This window comes from Python bivittatus, unplaced genomic scaffold (assembly GCF_059951505.1).
Source record: "Python bivittatus isolate LINGU-HERP-01145 unplaced genomic scaffold, Pbiv_v1 ctg000850_np1212, whole genome shotgun sequence".
NCBI classification, from domain to species: Eukaryota; Metazoa; Chordata; class Lepidosauria; order Squamata; family Pythonidae; genus Python; species Python bivittatus.
In genome coordinates this window covers 7,174,355-7,194,868 of record NW_028277112.1, presented here as the reverse complement: position 1 = coordinate 7,194,868, position 20,514 = coordinate 7,174,355, and the positions used below count along the sequence as shown (strand labels likewise).

The 20,514-nt window shown below is 35.3% G+C and overlaps 1 protein-coding gene and 1 pseudogene across 1 annotated transcript in view; one reads left to right on the top strand and one right to left on the bottom strand.

The window, feature by feature from the left end:
• The window catches only part of LOC148213757 (uncharacterized), a 261,467-nt pseudogene that overhangs the window by 30,774 nt on the left and 210,179 nt on the right, over positions 1-20,514 (top strand).
• Positions 1-20,514, bottom strand: part of MSH3 (mutS homolog 3) — a 62,613-nt gene that overhangs the window by 25,429 nt on the left and 16,670 nt on the right. Inside the window, exons 9-12 of the mRNA XM_088130426.1 lie at positions 15,694-15,806; positions 14,306-14,420; positions 12,574-12,658; positions 9,847-9,956 (exon numbers count right to left, since the gene is read on the bottom strand). Of these exons, the coding sequence (XP_087986552.1) occupies positions 9,847-9,956; positions 12,574-12,658; positions 14,306-14,420; positions 15,694-15,806 (423 nt within the window). The remainder of the gene's footprint in view (positions 1-9,846; positions 9,957-12,573; positions 12,659-14,305; positions 14,421-15,693; positions 15,807-20,514) is intronic.

Here is a 20,514-nt window from a genome sequence, read left to right as displayed (position 1 = left end):
AAAATCCTTTTCTTATTATGCAAAGGCTCTTTACCTTAATTCTTGAATGAAGAATCTGTTCTTCCTTACAATTTGAGATTCATCCAAAATATTTTACTTTGATAGATCTTATTTAGCACAATACTTATCCTGTCTTGCCTCAACCTATAGCAAAATCGTGCACTTGTGTGCTTTCTGCTTTCCCCTACTCCTTAATTTATTAGCTCATGCTGCAATAAATGCAATAAACTCAATAAATGCAAAATTTTCTGACTCGGGAATTATCTTCTGTGCATAGTGAGAGGCAAAAGAGTAGAACTACTGTAAATTATATATTTCAATGTAGAGTTAATGGAGAAAAAATGTTGTCTGAACAGGTATGTTTATACTAATCAGACAGAAAGCTAATCAGTTTTGATAAATTCCTGATATTTTAAGTCTGTTTATTTATTGAATCAATTTAGAGGCTGCCTGACTTCAACAACTCTGGGTGACTAAAATTAATTAAAAATACTGCAAAGAAAAGAACATATGAGTGGCCCAAAGAAAATCATATAAACAAACAAAACTCTATTTTTTATACTATTTTACACTGTAATGTTGGTAAACTAGATTTAGATAGTTTGTTTTGTTTTCTCTTATCTCATGTCTTTTAACTAATTTGGCTTATAATATCTTGCTCCTTTTCTGCATTTTCAATAATTAATCCAAACAAGAATAACATGATGATAATCTATGGATGAACTATAACATACCTGAGAGAAGTAGAAACTCTTGTCTTAATGCTAAAAGGATAATATGAAATGAGTTAAGCTACCTTTGTGAGAAATTCCTTAAGTGGGACTTCTCCTGTGTCCAAGATGGGCTTCTATCTGACCAGTTGGTTCAGCTCAGAGGATACACATGGACAGTTTCCAAAGTTAAGTGTTCAAGAAGGAGCTTATGGGAGGAAATGTTCTTTATATTAAGATGCCTAACATTCCTTTTGGAGCATGAAAGTATATTAGGCTCCATCAATCCTAGAGCAACACACATATCAGTGAGCAGATGATCACATACACAAATCCCTTCCTTCTCCTCTATACTACAAACACATCCTCAAAATCATCTGGTTTTTGCTGTTATCACCAAACAAGAAGGCTTCTGAATTTTTTGCTAGGAGGAAACTGCAAACCAGAAGACTCCCCAAGAGAGGAAGGCAAAGCTGCTTTGTTTCTACTGCCATTAGTAGCAAAACTAGAGTGGTTCTGAACTCCATTATTCAGTTTTTTCCAAGCAAAATATTCAAAAATTGTCACTTTACACTGAGAGTAAAATTCTACTGCCACCTCCTAATTATCTCTATCTTCTGAACTTCCCTCTTGTTTTTTCCTCCCATACCTCAATCTTGCCTCACTACTTTTATTTGTGAAGAGAAAAATATGGTTTCTCAAAGGGCTAAGTTTACATCAAAGAATCTGTAGGCCCCTCCTTACTGCTGCTGTCACCACCTTCAACTTCATTGTTTTATTTTATTATTAAATTTGTACGCCGCCCATCTCCCCCCAACGGGTGTCGCGTGTACCAGTCAGCTAACTAGGACTGCACAAACACTAGAGTTTATTTCCTTAACCTAGGCAGGAGATGACCTGATCAGCTGCTACACTGGGAACACTCAGGGAAATATGAAGTAAGTTTTGAAATGGTATGGTCACAGCTGCTGTTTTCTGAAACCTGTCAAGGAAGGAGCCCTGAGTATCCACTGATTGGGTGTTATGGGTATGGTGGCATCCCAGATGCCACACTACCAACCTTGCTTTAGGGAATCTGGCCTGAAGCCATTTAAGGACTTAAAAAGTCAGTGTAAATGAACTAGAAAGTATGATAGACTAAACCAGCCACAGTTAACAAAATGTTTAAGCCATCTTCAGAGTTGTCCAACATAAAACACACTGCTGGAGTTACCAGAGAATGAATCACTGAGAGCAGGCTCTCTATCCAAATTTACAATTTGTAAATCAGCTTGGCTTGATAAAAGTCATTCTCTGCTGTTCCTCTAGTGACAGTAAAGCATAATAATAAAATATCATTTTTATCAGTAATACATTATATAAATACTGGAAGAAACATGCAGATTTGATCATGTCATTTACAATATACCAGTTTGAATTAGAGTGTATAAATATATTGTAACACACAGTCTAAAGGCTGCACTCCCCTCCTGCAAGGTTAATCTGCACTTTAATTGTTTTCACATACGGCTATGATACAGCAGTTCCAATAATCTAACACAAACATTGCATACACTATGCCTGCTGTAATCCTCAGTATTAAAAAGGGGGGAGCAGGAGGGGAAGGGTCAACAGACATAATCTAATATCAAGTGACCTATTTTTTCCACCTCTCACAGACTCATGTTTTGAAATACTGTCCCAAGAATAATGCACTACAAAATCATAGAGGATTATCATCAGCTTATTTACAGAAGAAACATGTCAACATAAAAAAGGCAGTTTTAAATGCTTTTTACTTCGCTTCAGTTGTCTTCAGAATATCACAAATATTATAGGAAGCTAGCAAATTCAAATGGCATTCTTTTCATTTTATCTGGTTTTATGCCTATGCTATAATAATCTATGTTTTAATCTATGTTTTATAAAAACTGCATTTAATACAAAACTGAATTATGTAAAATTGTGATATTTAGATTAAAATATTTACACATTTCTCTATTCAACTGAAATGCAATATAAAACTGATTTCAAGCTGGACACAGTGACAAAGAAAGACTAGTTGCAAAAATAGTGAACATCCACTGAACACAACAAATACTATTTAAAAAAACCATTGTGAATAGTCACAAGGTTTTTGTAAGTATTGATCTATGCAGAAATCTAAGAACAGTATTTATAAATAAATATTTAAATATAAATAAATATAAACAGTATTTATAAATAAATATTTATAAACGTAATTATTTATATAATTGAACAAATTCCTACTGTTACATTATAGAAGACAGGATGTTCCATATGAAATATGGTGGTTTTAAATAAATGGTATTCTCACTTCATAAATGTTTAAGCAAAACAGATTCTGTCTCACTGATGAATTGAATAAGATTGTGGATGAGAAAAATGCATATAAGGAAATGATGGGTGCACAAGAGGATGAGAGAAAATTATTATGTAAACTGCAAAGGATATAGTCAAATAGGGCAAGGAATGGTTAAGATTAAAGGAACAGAGCAAATGCAATACAGTATTATTTTGATAGAAATCATCAGTTTTTTTGGAAGTTGGTGAAAAGGACTAAATGCGGTACCTCCAGGAGACAGAATGGAATTAAAAATATGCAAGGGAAAAAAAAACTAATAGAGGACCAATAACAATCTCAATTCCCACATTCCACATACACCTATGCCAGAGCTCCAGTAACTCAACATCCTGGCCCTCAGGCCTACAGGAACAGCCGGCTCTTCACAGCCTTCGAAAAGGCCAGTAGAGTTGGGGCTATCCATTTCTCTGGGGGGACTCTGTTTCATAGGGTGGGCTTGGACCTAATGACGCAGGACTCTTAAGTGCTCTTGATAGCCAGTACCATTATGTGAACACAAAACAGATGTCAAACCTCAAGGCTAAAAGACCACTTATTTAAAAAGGTGGGAAGAAAAGGCCTTGGCTTTCTCTCAGGGCTGACACAGACCTATAGAAAGCTCAATTCCTGCATTCTGTAGTAGACTTAGCTCTGCTTATAAATTGCATCCTTCATTTTTGCAGTTGATTGATTAATCTAGCCAACCCATGTCCTTGAAATTTCTGCTGGGTGCTATTCAAAGAGTGTAGGAGTTCTGATACAAAGTCTTACACAGATGTTAAGCTAATTGGGTCCCTCCTTTTCCCTTTTCTGAATACTGGGTCTACGTTTGCTCTTCTCCAATGTTCTGACACCTTACCAATTCTCTATGAGTTTTCGAAGATTACACTCAGTGGTTCTGGATCACTTCTGTCAGCCCCTTCAACATTCTGAGAAGTAATCTGCATGTCCCTGGAGAGAAATTCATTTAAGGTAGCAAGGTGGTTTTTTACCACATATTTTTATTATACACACACACACACACACACACATACATGTATACACACTGTATATGAGTAAACTCTAATACAAACTTAAAGAAAATAGAAAGGAGTAAAAAGTGCAAGAGAAAAGAGAAGAGAAAAGTAGGAATATAATACGGAAAAGGAAATATATAAAGAAGTTACTTCCTACCTTCATCATAACAAGAATAAACAAATTTAGTGATGAAGGTAAATTTCATCACTCCCCCTAAGGTTACAAATATTTATCTCTTCATCCCATATCACATCTTTTCAGTCCTGGTGTCAGCAGAAAGTCCATAAAGAGTTGCCAGGGGTAACAACATATCTTGTTTTAACCTAGATCAAATAAACCAACTTTACATTCCTTCCTTTTACTTCTAACAGTCTTAATCTTTAGTTCATTCAAATATTGTCGTAAGATTTTATTTCTCTTCATTTCTTCTTTGTCCCATCGCACAGAGTTCTTCAAAACTTTTAACAAGCCTCTTCTAAATCCAGTAGGAAAAAATTATCCAGGTCACTCTCTTGGATTGTCATTTGTATTTCCCTTTTAAATTTTAAAGCCTCAGCCAATTTCTTTTGTAGTTCCAGTGAAACATCCTTTTTTAAATAATTCTCTTGGCCTCTCAGTTGTAAATCCACTTTCAATATAATCTCTATCTTATTAGCTAAAATTTGTTCTACATCAGACATAGTCTATCCACAGAAGAAGACATCATTACTGGCATTGTTAATATTGTGGCTTCTATTTTCTGATTTCATTCTTCAAAAGTCTCCTTCAGTATTTTCACTGTTAGAATATTTTGCAACATTTTGTAGGTTTGTAAATCTTCCCTCTACCTAAAAACTTTAGTCTCCTCTAGTGTCCAGTTTTTGAAATGAAATCATTTATCTTTGTTTTGTCTTGTAAAAACCAAAATAGAATCTATTTCCCACGAGCGGCTGTTTGTTCTTTATAATTAACTCCAAAATCTTACTGTAAATATTCCAATTTTATCTGGACCCCTAGTCCATTTATAACTTTCTAAGATCAAAATCTTATTTAGCATTTTGCTGTTTATTCCAGATTGTTTAAATTCTTAACCTTATGAATAAAATTTTCTTTCATTCAGGATTGAAGGCAGACTTACCCAGAGGTCCGAAGGTCTCTAATAGCTTAGAAGTAGTTAATGAGCAATTTCCAAAAGCGATTAGAAAGTGAGGTTTGCTAACTTAGTGTCCTTTAAAAGTCTCTACCACAGTTGCAAGCAAGATAGCTAATCCTGTCATCTCCCAGCACTCAAACCCATGGAAAAGTGCTGTCCTGCAGTCTCCTTATGAGGAGCAGCCATCCAGAGCATGTGTTGGCAATCCTTCATCCTCTCCTTATCCGGAGAAGTTCCAAGGAAGCAGTCTACCCACCCAGAAATCCTTTTACCACATCTTTATTGGTACTGAATTGTACCTTTCCTCAATGTATCTAAAAGACCTCACTCCCTCTTCTGAGAGAAGACAGTTGCAAAAAAAGGATCAAACAGTTCAGTTTTCTCCTTCTTTCCAGTTACAGGTAGTACTTAACTTATGATGGCAACTGGGACTGGAATTTACGTTGCTAAGCGATGAGGTCATAAAGCATGACCACATTGCTTAGCGATGGCAATCCCTGCATTCTTAGTTGCCATTGTTAACCAAATCCCATGGTCATTAGGTGAGGCAACCTCCTGCCGGCTTCCCACAACCAAGCCAGTGGGGAAGCCGGCAGGAAGGCGCAGGTCCTAGGTGGTTTGCAAGCAGGCCAGCAGGCAGGTAAGTGGCTGCTGCTGGGCGGGGAGGGCACAAGGGGGTGTGCAAGGCTACAAGGGAGACGCAGTGAGGCTCGGGGAGGGTGCACAAGGATGCACAGGAGTGCACAAGAGTGCAAGAGAGGCATGGTGAGGGTGCATGAGGCTGTGAGGGAGATGCACAAGTGTGCAAGGGAGGTGTAGCAAGGGAGGCACAGCAAGGCTTGGGAGGGTGCATGAGGGTGCATGAGAATGTGAGGGAGGCACAGTGAGGCTCAGGGAAGGTGCATGAGGGTGTGAGGGAAGCATGGCAAGGGTGAGGGAGGGTGTGGGGGGCATGATTGGGGGAGGAACAGTGAGGCTCAGGGAGGGTGCGCAGGAGTGCACAAGTGGCCGGCCCGGTGCAAGCGCAGATGGGCTGGGCCAGCCTCATCTCATTCTGAGCGTTATTCTTCCTAGCTTCGTTCTTATAAGCTCAAGCTTCCAGTTTGTATTCTTCCTTAGTTTTCAGCCCCTGCTTCCATCTCCTATTTATCTCATTTTTGCTTCTCAGGTTGTCATTGGGCTTGCTCTTCATATATATAGGCCTCTTAAAGCAGATCCTATTTTTCCTTTCCACAGGGAAAAACACAGGAAATTCCATGACTGACAGTAAGCTTGATCCTGGGTCTCCCAGGTCTTATTCCAATACTTTCATCATTAAAACCCACTTGCACCTAGTTGTTACTAGAGATATTTCTAATTTGTCCCTTCTGAATGAAGCAGTGAATGTTCTTGAGGGAAGCAAGGATGGTCTGCAAAGTCAGAAGGGCATAGAGTGGAATGTGAGTGGTTCTGGTATAAACTAGATGTAACTCTATTTCTTTTCCTTCTCTCTTACTTATTTTATGTCTTTGGTGAATTTTTTCTTACTATTAGTCTGCACTCTGCAAAAAAGGGGATAGTGTGATGGGTATGTTTACATGGGATTCAAGTAGCTTGTCCTGAAGTTTTGCAGTAATGAAAACAAATAGCATAAATATTTATTTTTTAAGAACAAAGAAACAACAGCTTCTTTTTCTAATTAGAACTATGAAACATATATGTGAGGAGATTAGTAAGTAAATCTCTGAATTTGATCTACAATGGAAAATAACAGAAACTGACCTCCCTTGGACATAAAAGGGGATAAAACTAAACCCCCCAAACCTTCCAATTTTCATTAGAGGCAGAAAAATTTTCTCTCTTTTTTTTCCTCAACCCTCTGAGTAAAATACTGAGAATTCTGTGAGGTTACAAACATGTTTTCCACTGCTATCACTCAATCTCTTTCTAGAATAGTTTTTATGGAATAACTTTTTTTCAGAGCTGTTGAACAACACTAGTGAAAATATTCATGAATGCATTTGGGATGATTATGTGTAGAATACAGATCTATTTCCAATCTGTTAAATGACAATCAAGGACTTTTGTTATGCATGAATGAAGTGCAATTTCAGCAACATGTGCCAAAAAAAAAAAAAAGAGTAAACCAGTAAGAAGAGATGAATTATTAAATGCTTGCCACACTCATGTATAGATTCAACTACAATAGAACAGATACAACAGAACAGTAAGAGGTGCTGATAATTATGTGGCTTTGTGAGTTCTTATCTATAACTTAAAGCATAACTTCTACAAAGGTCTGTATTTCTGACCACCTTGAAACATAACACTGCCTTGAAATAAGATAAGTAATTTGCTAGCATCTTTTATAATAAAGATTTCATATCTGAATCCTTATCAACTAAATGATCTAAAAACATCTCTGAGCAATGTAGAAGTTAGTAACTGGACCATAACAACCTGGATTTTACCTGAATCACTACATGTGTTCTAGGGAGTTAGCACTACTTCAGAGTCCTAAATGTTCTTCTGTTTCTTATATCATTGGCTCTATACAACAAGGGATATGTGTTTGTTTGTTCATTCAATATGGACCCACTACAAACAAAATGACTTTGGGCAGGTCACCATCCAATGCACTTCTTTGTTCTTTTTATAAAAAGAATCTTCTAGTCAAGCTTTTCCTCTTCTAGTTTTGTATCCCTGTACTGCTAGATTCATTCCTATAGTTCAGCTAGAACTATACCACATAGGCTATTTAATAAATTACCTAGAATAGAATTGCACTGGTCACATATCACTTTTATTACAACAAATTATATGATTTTATACTAGCATAAATAGCATAAATATTATAAAACAATATTAAATTAGCAACACCAAAGCTCCCTAAAGGCAACACAACAGACCAGCCAAATGTCTTCTAAAAGACATTCGCTTCTGGAAGACAATGAAACATTTACTGTACATACAGCTCATTCCATAACTACGAAAAGCTGTACTGCCTTCTCTGAACTAGTTCACATTAATAGGATGAAGTGCCTGAAATATTTTTTGAATGGCTCTTCAGATGTCTATTCTAGAACAGTAACATCCACCTATCCAATAGGGTCAAGCAGGATAGACTCTCTCCACGTCCCATTATTCAGGGAGTGCCACTATAGAGGTCATGGAAGCGTGCATTCTCTTTTGTTATCCCTCCCACCCACCCTCAAACATTCATATTGCCCCTTCCCCATTAGCACTCAGTAATCTATTGACTTGGCTATATGAACAAGCCCAGGAGGTTGGGTGGGAGGTGAATAAGATGTTTGTTCCCATACTAACAGAAATGGTTTTAACTGTGGGAAGGGGCTGCAAGTATTTCTAGGCTCTTATATTATGAATTTATGGTTTTGATTATATTTTATTTTGTTTTAATCCAAGTAACAAAGGGGGAATTGTGTGTTTCTCAGAATTGGGTCTGATTTGAGCAGCCCATAAGCCCTGATTAATTGACTAGATATGAAGTATCTTCATATATGGGAGCATATTTATTGCTTACTTACTAAGTAATATGTTTACAGTGCCTAGAATAAGAGGTTCACCCATATAGAATTAAATTCATAACTACGCTATTATAAGATGCCATTATCTCTAGTATGTTTTAGCATCATAGCTACCCCAGCTCTACTTCCACATCAAAAGATTATATGATACTAATTCCTGATCTAAAAACCATTACATTTGACCATGGAAAAGTATTAAATCCTTGGTCTGGGTAAGCTCAGTCCAACACTGGATCAGCAACTAGATCATTTCACATAAACAACATATTGATATGTTGGCCTTTCTATCTATTAGTTAAGAACCCACTCACACATTTTCCTCAGCTGTCTTTGGACTATTTATTTTTACAAATTCTCAGCAAAATTACTATTGTATCTAGAAGAAGCTTTAGTCATAGATATTCCTCCTGGGAAGAGATGAGCCATCTAGCATGGTTTTATAATGAAAAGCTGTTATCACAATGATTCTGAACTACAATTAGAGCACATTTAGCTGCAACCACAGTAATTCATCATAATAGGTTAGGAGAGGAAGCTGGTTGAATACACACTGATTAGGGGAAAAATCAGCTTTTCTTGATATATTACTGTAAATAAATTGCTGACAGGTCAGTATTTTACATAACATTCCATGGTTGGAAATTTAGCCATCAAACACCAACTGTGAGGCACTAAACTCCCTCCCTTAAGGACTTGTTCAGTCCCAAAACCAGGTTTACATTCCATCACCCTAACACACAATGGCCTCAATGGAACTTTCTTTGAGGAAGCATATATGGAAAATTATTACAAAAATACTTCACGCAGTTTTCTGACTGCTACTTCCCAACTCTCTGCTAAGAGTAAAATATAAGTAATAAAAATGATGAAACAGTATCACTATATTTTTAAAAGCAGGTAATCAAAACACATACATACAGAAATAAGATTGCTGGAAATTCTCTTTCTGATAAGAAAGACTGAGTGAGAGTTGGTTTGAATGACCAGACTTGTTTCTCTAAGCTTGTATTGCTCAACTCACCTAGCTTCTTACAAAATAAGAGAGAAAAAGAATAGTACTCAAAAGTTAAGTACATTTGAGCTGATCCATATAGCTATATGTCTGGTAATAAATACCTGGATTTCAAGAGAGGCTGTGTCACCCACTTCTTTAGTTTTCGTCGTCCAAATGAAGTTTTTGTATGATCCAAGATCCAGAACAGGCTGCCATTTGTTTTCAGATCAGTCTAAAATAATTATAGATATTTTAATTAATATATTAGAGCACAAATTGAATATAAAATATGAATAATCTGAAATAGAAATAAACTCAAATTATTAATTCTGGAGGGATGAATATATTGTAGAAATAAATATTTTTTAGCCATATCAAATATAAAAACAGTATCAAAAATCATACAACCCGATAGTTAAACATTTGCTTCCAAAAAATATAATTTTCTGGTTTCTTTTTAGCTCTAAAAAATAGTTACACTGGTTATATACTGCAAAAGAGTAATACTAGTGATACTTTATATATTTAAAAAGTCTGGATGAAATATGACTCCAAGAGTTGCTTCATACTGTGTCTATTAGTTCTACATACTCCCATCATCCGTGACTGTAACCTAATGACAATAGAAGTTCAGTAACATTTTTAAAGGAACAGGTTTCCCATTTTCCACCATAATATTGGTATTCCAGAAGCTTTGGGAAGAATTTTATTCACTTCACTATTATTCTAAATAATAGTAACAACAATAGCACTTTTGCTTTCTCATTATATGCAAATTATTAGGGTAAACAGAGAGATTAAAATAACTAATACGTCTCACTTCTAATCAAAGAGAATGTTTAACCAAGACTCTCTGATTAGACTCTTTTGAAAGAGGGTGTCATGGTTCATCATCAGCTTAGTTCTGTTTCTGAGGAGAGGGGAGACCAGAAGCCATGTAATGAGTCTTGAGAGTCTAATTCAGTAGTTCCATGGCACAGCTCTGTAGAACCATGCTTCACTATTTCCAACTCTCTAGTCCAGGCCTATGATCCAACACAGAGACAGAGCTTCAAAGCCTAAAGAATGATGACACCATTGTTAAAGTCAAAGAGCAGAGAGACAAAGAAGTATTTGATTGCTTGGAAGCCCACCTTAGGAATAATGTTCCCAGGTACTTCAACATCAATAATCACTTCTGATCAATGCCAGCTGTGCTCAATGGAGGCCAAGAGTTTCAAGTGTAAAAGTCTTTGTGTAAGGAAAGTAAAGCACTGGAACATGTATGGTAGATTGGCACAGAACTCTGCTGTGTCTGGATTTCTCAGCCTCTGATAGGCCATAGACTGTACTATGCAGCCCAAAGTGCTGAAACTTGGTCTGACCCTCAAATTTATGACTTGACCATCATACTGCTGATTCTCCCATAAATTATGTATGCTTTTTGGGACTGCCAGATTACCTGACAATGTTCATGCCTCACTACATGAAATCCAGTGAAGGTTAGATCAAGGTAAAATCCTATGAAATGTTTTGTCCAAATCTGTTTATTACTCTATTCTCCTTAATCTGAACAGGAACACTTCAGAGAATATTGGTGAAATGAATGCACATTTAACCCCTCCTGGTTGCTTACCCATTGAACCAATCCCTAATCCAGTTTTTCAATTCTCTTTCTACATCTTTTCATTTCCAATCCATTCATTTACTTTCTGATCCTTCCTCTACAATTCCTACATGTTTCATATAACTCTGTTAAAAAAGTAAAAACATAATTATAGCTATTCATGTCTAATTTCTAAATAAATTATAGCTAATTAATTTTTAAATTTTACTTAATAAGTAATGAAAAGCCCCTTTAGTTTTTAAATTCCACTTCAGATTCATCCTCCTAATCAGTTCAAGGAAAATCTACCTCTTTTCTGAATTGAGGCTCATCAAACTGAATCTTGTACTTGCTAACCCTCAGTCTTCTACCCAGAGATACACTTGGACTTAATTACAGTCATTTCAGAAAAGTAACTCCATTTGGAATATCCAGCCTATGCAGTGAATCATGATTCCTCCATCTATTACTACTAGTTGATGCCTCCTACTAGACTTTGAGATGGAGAAGTGTCCCATGAATAGTATTATATTTCTCCAAATACTATGAATGCAGGCTCAAAAAAAAAAAAAACATATGGGAAACAGTGTGAAACAAATAATTGCCTGCCAAGATCACCCCCAAGTCATACTGAATATGATTGCTAAAAGTGCTGTTTCTTATTAAGTCACTCAATAATTGAAATATAGACAATTTTAAAATGTTAACATGGTATTTTTAAGTAATTTGAGGAGTGAGAAGAGAAAATTTAGACCCATAGGCCCAAATTATCTACCAAGTGAATTAGTGGAAATTATTAAAATACAGCAGAACCTCAATTTTCTAGATATCCATTGAAGATTTTGCAGGACTTCTCTCACATAGTCCAAAATGACATAATTATGCAAATGGAATAGTTTACATCATTTGTATATTTATACTGGTTCAAATTACAGACATTCAGATTTAACAGATGTTTGGTTTTAATATTCAGCCCTTTCTCTGAATGGTCCATTAAACTGAGAGTTTACTATATATGAACTTACATCTTTCTTTTTCTGATTCCTTCTTAATGGCATAAATAATACATGGGCAATAGGGCTGACTGATCAGAACTTACATATTTTTAAGAATTACCAGTTTCTAGGATGTGGCATTTGATTAAATTTTACTTAATTGAAAAATGAGTGAAATGTATATACAGACCAAAAAGGTCTGGGAAATAATAATGTAGAACTTAATTCACAAAGCACATAAATATGTAAGATGAATCATTCTTCCTTACCTGATTCCGCAAGATTTCAAGATTCTTTAATGTAGCTCCATTTAGTGTCATATATTCATCTCCACTTGATAACTTCTTAAAATTACTTAAAGAAAAAAAATCATTAATAGTAAAGATACAAAACAGCCATGGGCACTCTAAAAAAACTCTTAACTTTGTATGTTGCAAGAAAAAGACATTAAACTCAGAGTAGGAGAAATAGCCATCAAAGAACATGTGATCCATTTTATTGACATTAAAAAACCCTTAATAATACTTATAATTTTAAATTCATGCTAAAATTTGCAAAATTCAATGATGCTAGTGACTTTATTTGTTGGGGTAGTTGCCATGTTTCCTGTCTCATTCCTATACATTTCTTGAGTTTGATTTTCATAGTAAATTTAAACAGCTTCATAGAGGAGTTGACTAAGCTAGTATACTTTATATGGAATTGAAGACAATCAAGTCCTAAGCTACATTCATGCTGGATCAAAGGAACTGTGAGCCTGAAATCAGAAACCAAGAGTTAAAAGGCAAAGCCAGTAAACTGACGGCTAAAGAGGAAAGGAAGAAGACTGACCTAAGGACACCCTAACACAGAGAACCTTCCACAACTTAGAAATGTCTTGCTGGCCAACCACATGTTAACAGGAAATCCTTTAATAGTCAGTAGTCCTTCCTATCCTTGGGACTTTGGCAAATTTTCCCTCTTAATCAGAAGCTTGCACTCAGCTAAAACTGAGATAGGGAGAAGAAATTAAAGCCTTTTCACAAGTGTCCTAAGTGTCCCACATATGTCACTTGAATTCAGCAGCTTTAGAACTGCAGATTCATCTGGCTATTTTCCAAAAATCAGTTAGCCCTGTAGCCAATTGTAGATCTTTTCTTTCCTACTAAGTTCATTATTATAGTCTGCACAATAAAAGATCTTGTGCTTTTGTTTCACTTCAGCAGTTTGGCTGAATATTTACCCTATCATCTACTTAATAATACCTTAAGTAATACTTTCATTCCTCTATTATAATGTTTTGTTTTCATTACTTGTTAATATGCTTTTTACAGTTGCTTTTTCTGACATACTGTCAGGTTCAGCCCAAGAACCACAGCGAGACAAATCCAGGAACAGCTCAGTTACTTTATTAGCTTACACCTAGTAGACAGAATCTTGCCAGACTAACTCTAACCCCCAACGACAGCAACTAAACACTCCGAATTCCTTAGGGTGGTACTTCTCCTTCTCTTCACTTTCACACGCTCTGGCTGAGGGCTGAGAAGATGCTTGGGATTCCTCTTCCCCTCCCTATAACCTTGGACCTCCTCGCTCATGTCTTCCATCACACATACTGTTGGATTGAGTATAAGGACTAGAAATTGGGAGGGTGCATATTTGCCTTTGAGTCATTCTTGACTCCTGGCAACTACATAGGCAAGTTCATGCAGTTTTCTAGGTAGCATTTTAGTAACATTGTTGTTATGAAACTGCAACAATAATTTACACGTTACACTGAGGTATATACAGTAGATATAGATATATACACTATATGTATAACCTAATTGAATTGAAACCATTAGTTGGCAACATAGCTTTATAGTTCTAAAATTCTTCTACTCCTAAATATATTTTTCATGATAACTTAGATATCACAACTACAGTGCACTTATATTGTGAAAAGATATCTGCCAAAGTATGTAAAGTAATGTTAACAATGATTTTAGTTATCTAAAATTATCAAAAATTAAAACTATTTACCTGGGGTTGTAAAGTATCTTCTCTAAATTAAATTCTTTAAGATACAAGATTACAGCAGCCAAGGAACACAACACTGGATTATCAAATTTTAAAATCTGGGACAATGCTTGGGAACCTGAAAAAAATGTTTTGTCATATTCCAGCATTTAAATTGCAACTTTTTATAAAATCCACTTTGTTAGAGTTATTATAGCTTCCAGCAGCAGTTTGTAGCCAGTTCTCCAAAGTGGCATCTTAATCACCACTACTAAAAATGATTGCTTTACCTACCCTATAGGTCTGCATAGGGTAGCAAGTATCCCACAGTGATATAATAATGATTATTATTATTTATTAAATGTATATGTCACTTGACACCCAGTGGTTTACAAATAGGGCAAAGAAGAATAATAAATTACTGTTTCTATAAACTATATAAAAATATTTTACAACTGTAGCCCTATACCCATTTACCTGTAATTAAGCACCATTGAATTCAATGGAACTTATTTTTAAGTAGACAATAGGACTGCACATTCACACTGGTTTTATTGGCAACTGGAGATAGGTCAGCAATAATCATATTAAATAGTAAGCCTCTATACATTTTGGGGAAGAGCATACTTAGCAATTGTAAGCTTAGCTGCAATAAAGTTTATGGAAGCTGAGGAAATCTATTGGAAACTCCCTTACTTTTCAACTGACTTTATTAGGAGAACTACTAATTTCTCCCTACTATCATCCACAGCTGCTGAGTGCACACAGAACTCAGTGGGTCTTGCATCCTTGATTTCTTTATTGACTGGTTATTAGAAACTGTGCATCATTTTCTGGATTACCAAAGAACTGTGATCTACAAATTTACCTTATCTTGGATTAAGTTTTATTGAACTCATTTATGTATACCTCACTGTAAAATACTAACAAATTAATTTCATATCAAATCTGATTTCTAAAAACATTTCTAAAAAAACATACAGGATTCCTGGTGCTGCTACTTTTTCCAAAAACAAATAAGGATCAACATACTATTCAAATTACTAGTGTAAAGTTGAATTTTTGAATTAACTTTATGTTTTTATTTAAGGCATTTCTAACTAAGAATTAGTTTCTACTGGCTCTAAAGAAACAGGAAACAATAAAATATTTTTCTTCTACTAAAACACTGCTGTACACAAAACATTTAAGAAACATAACTCTATATATTTCTTATATAGAGTTATATATATATATATATAGCTCTACAGATATACCTCTTAAAAAGTATTAACTTAGTAATTTAAACAAACATTTTTTGTAAATTATGTCAAGCTAACATGACACAATTAAGTTTTACAAAATAATCAAGTCACCTTTAATATATGCAAACACTAATCAGATAAACCTCTAGGACTTTTTGGATTAGGTACCTGTGCCATCAAGTATTTGACTACCATAGAAATCTGTAATCATCTTAAAAGCACTTCTGTACTCAAAATGTTCCTTTTCCATTCTTTCAATTCGTATTCTGTCATCTTGTAAACTGTAAAAAAACAGGCATTTTCAACTTTATTATGCTGTTACACACAGCTAAACAATAGCAAAAGCTCTCCACATTGTACTTCATTATTCACAAATGCATCAAGATTAACGACTATTTTGCCCAAATAAAACTTTTAAAATCAAGTTGGTTTGAAAGGTGACCTTTCCTAAATGCATTTTGAAAGGATTCACTTTCTACAAATTCAATTCCAGAGAAGCTTGAAAGTTCTGAATTTGGACTTTAAATGTTACTCCCTTTCCTCTAGCTAAGCCCTGCAATATTTACATTTCTAAAAGAATGACATTAAACTGTACTATTATGTTGTTAGTTTGACTAACTTGATGTGAAAGACTCTGGATAGAAACTTTTTGTTACCCAATTTGTTTTCACACCACTGAAATGAAACCCTCTTCTTTAATTTGTAAAATAAATGGTGTCAGATATTAGACTATCTCCCTAAAGGTCCCTTTTCTGACCAGTGCTGACCCCAGCTAGATTTTAGAAGCTAGGACATGCTGAGTTTTGCCATGCCATGTTTGTTATTTTTAGTGATTTAGTGATTTTTAAAGTCATTTTAAATGTTTAGCTTATGTTGAATTCTAAACAGCCCAGAAAATATTTGCTGAAAAATGTATCAGTGCAATCAATGCAAAGCGGGGATTTTGGCTTTCACAATGAGAGATAAAGATTCTTAAACAGCAACTAATTACCGTATTTTTCTGACTATAAGACAATGCTTTTTTCTAAAATCCTCACGCTAAAAATTGAAGGCCGTCTTATGCAAGGAAGTAAGCCGAGGAGAGAACCGCGTGGTTGCAAAATTGCCCATACTTTGTCTCTGCAAACAGGTTTCCTCCAATCACGAGCCTCCAATCACGAGTGAAACTGCCCATACTGTCTCTGCAAACAGACTTCCTCCAGTCACGAGCCTTATGTAACTGACATCAGCTGATGCTGAACAAACCAATTGGAGGAAGTCTGTTTGCAGAGACAAGCTATCGGCAGTTTCACTCGTGATTGAATGTAATCACTTATCCAAAAGAGCATGGAAATAGAGCTGCATAGAGATGGTTTGGACCTCCTCCCACCGAGTGTATCAGGTCAATGTTACCTAATTACTAAATAAAAATGTGTTCTGCACTATCTTTAAAATACTGATTTCTTAATTTTGGGTTGGAAAAGTGGGGGGCGTCTTATACATGGGGGCGTCTTATTGATGGAAAAATACAGTATGTATGTCTGGTCCTCAAATGAAACCAAGATTAAATGTTTGCTTCAAGATGCTATTTGAACTAGACCCAGAAGAAACAACTCAGCTGAAAGAACCTTTGGAGTCATAGAGATTCAACAGTGAAAGAGAATTTGGAAGTACATGCAGTAGTCCAAAGCCAGCTTGAAACATTTTATCACAGGAGCTTTAAGTTACCCATTTTGCCACTTATCCTCCCATTAAAACTCCAAGAAATGAAAAATGTTGAAAATTCTGGCCTACCACAGCTGAAAAGACACAAACGAGTTAATCCAGCATACAAAATTTATGCCCCATTAGTAACAGCTCTCCATGGATGTCTTACTCTTAGACCCAATTCTTTGGGTCCAGAGCTAAAAACAGAGTTATCACATCTGTGCTGCAAAAAATTAGACAACTATTAAAGGGCAACACAGACAATTCGTAATGCCACCTAGTGGCTGTCCTGATTTTTGGAATCCAGTTCTGGCTCACTCCAAGAATTCTTAATTCTAATTATATTCTACCAACAAGTAAGACTTAGACTAAGAATCCTGTAACAGATAAGGGTTGCAGTCATATAATGAAACTGTGGAATAAATCTGACCTCTGCTTAAGCTAATAGTTAGACCCAATTTGACATTTTTACATTTCTTCCAATAGTTAGACCCAATTTGACATTTTTATACTTCTTCCAATTATACAGAAAACCTGTATTTCCTATAATAAGAGGCAAGAGAAACAAATATTATCTGGATAATTGTTAAGATTCCAAAGAATAATGCAGATTATAGATACAGAGAGGAAAGATTCCAGGATCATTTGAAAACAAGTACAAGAAGCTTAAAAGTGCAAATAAGAAGAAACAGATGAACAGACCCTTGAAAAGAATCATGTAACATAGTACAGTTTTTTGTTACTCCTATTCTACATATAAGGAACTCAAGCAGGGCAACAGGTAATCTGGTTTAACAGGTAAAAGATCAAATAAAACTCCATGAATAGAAATATAAGTATTTAAATTATTGGATTTCATCTGCTATGATATAGTTCCACCGGCAATAGCTCAACAACCAATGAATAAGGAACAACACAATTACAGTAACTTTTCTATAAACTTTCAAGCACCAAGCACAAACTATTGAATTTCAACATTTAAGATAAAAGATTCCATTAACAGAGTTATTCTTCAAGACGTTTTACCTAAAACTGAGCGAATTAAGATTTTTGTTCATTTTTTGAAGTGATTCAATCCAATCACTACTACATCTTCTTTATTTGCTTCCCTTTTGTACTGCAAAGACTTGGATTTACAAACACTTTTATCTTGTTACCGGTACTATCTATGGTTGATGTTCTTCAAATGGCAATGTTCAACTAATTTATATTGCAAACTATGCACCCCTGGAGTGCAAGATATAGTCTTCTATCATACAATCTGTTTTTACCTAACCTTTTTCATGAGAAGGGAAAATAACATGCTTACCTACAACATTTAGGGTTTTTTTTTCCTGAATGAACTTTTCTAAGTTGTTTCTTTGTTGGCATTGATACATTTGTACTATGCCTTAAAAAATGGAAGCACTGCTTTATTTCAGTATCTCTGTACAGAAATCTGCATTCGCTTCCTATGGATACCATCTCTGAATAAGATTATAACCAGTTTCAATCCAACTAGAACAAGATTTCTAAGTGCTTTCTCCTTTTTCTTTCTTGCTTCTGCTTCTCCTCCTCCTCCTTTTTTTTTTTTTTTTTTTTTGCAGTGCAACAAAATATGAAAGGCCATTTCAAAGTCCCCTACATTTATAAAAGGCAGAATTTCTAATGAATGCAATCCATGTTGCTTCACTGCTTCAATATTTTGGGAGATTGCAGGTACAACAAAAAAATTCCTAAGAAACACGAAATGAAAACTATTTTAAGCAAAATAAATAGCTATCTACATTTAATATGGAAACAGAGTTTTAAAATAGTTTCACATGCTCACTAATTCACTGATTTCCAGTTGCTAGTCCTTTTGGTTCAAAGACAGAATGGGAAGAATGTGTGACCTAACAACTGGAAGAATAGCAATAGCAATACAAAATACAGTATCTAGTCCAGAGAACATGGAACCCTGGGCCTAAAAGACTGTCATAAGATGACCAGAAGTAACAATGTGAGATACTCCCCTAATTATGAAGCCATTTTCATAATTAATAAGGAAAAAAGATTCAAGTTTCTGCTTGAATTAGGCACTGACATATGTTTCCTCTCTCTGTTGTCATTTTCAACTCTTCTGTACTTTAAAATCTTGTTCAGATTTTTGTAAGCATTATGAGAAGTTTTTTACCCTTTTTCCCTCCTTCACCCCCCTACCTACGTAGCCTCCTCATATTCTCCCACTGGTACGGCCTTGAGCATTCCAGTCCCTGTGATAAGAGCCCATCTGCCTCTAGCCTTCTTCTATCCATTTCCCTTCCCCCATGGCAGAACCACAGCAAATACTAAGCACATAAAAAGCAAGCAGGTTAAAGCATGAATACTATTTCTTAAGAAAAGTAATAAAAAGTTGCGAGGATTCTGACATGATGATTGATCCTAAAAGGCGGAAACTATCCACCACTTCAATACCTTCACTATCAATTCTAAGGCTGGTTGTTCTACCTGTTGTCATTAGTATGGTCTTCTTTATATTTCATTTTAGTCCCATTTTTTCCACTGCGCTCCTTGATTTTTATTACTAGAACTTACATACACATATAGCATACCATTTTAATAATTACTTCTGTGCTATGAACAGAACTAAAAAAGATAAATCTGTTCAGGAGCAAACATGACAAAAATACATGCAATATGTATATAAACAGAAAAAAAATCATATTTAAAATATATATAACCGCCCAGAGTTGCTCTGCAGTAAGATGGATGGTGGCAAATTTGAAATAAATAAATAAATAGATAATTAATTAATTCTGACAGGAACATACTGAAAAAGGAAAAGAAAAAAAAAACCACTGGAGAATTAGTGGCAGTAGTCTTCATTAAAGAGTCAGAAGAATTCTTGATTATATTTTATTTTATTCTGTGACCATTATGTTCAAGAGTTGTTCTAGAAATCTCCATGGCTTGACAATACATTGCATTCATACTATGGAAATACAGTGGTACCTCTACTTACGAACTTAATCCGTTCCGTGACTCTGATCGCAAGTCGAGTTGGTTGCAAGTCGAGGTAAATTTTCCCATAAGGTTCAATGTAAATACGGTTAATCCGTTCCGCCCTCCGAATTTGGTCGCACCACGAGGCAAATATCCCCATAAGGTTCAATATAAATACAGCTAACCCGCCCTCCAAATTTGGTCGAAAGTCGAGGCACATTTCCCCCATAAGGTTCAATGTAAATACATACGGTTAAACAGTTCTGAAACATATGCATTTTATTTTTAAACCACAAAAACATGAAAAAAAAGCACAGTATGAAGAGGGAGAATGGGGTG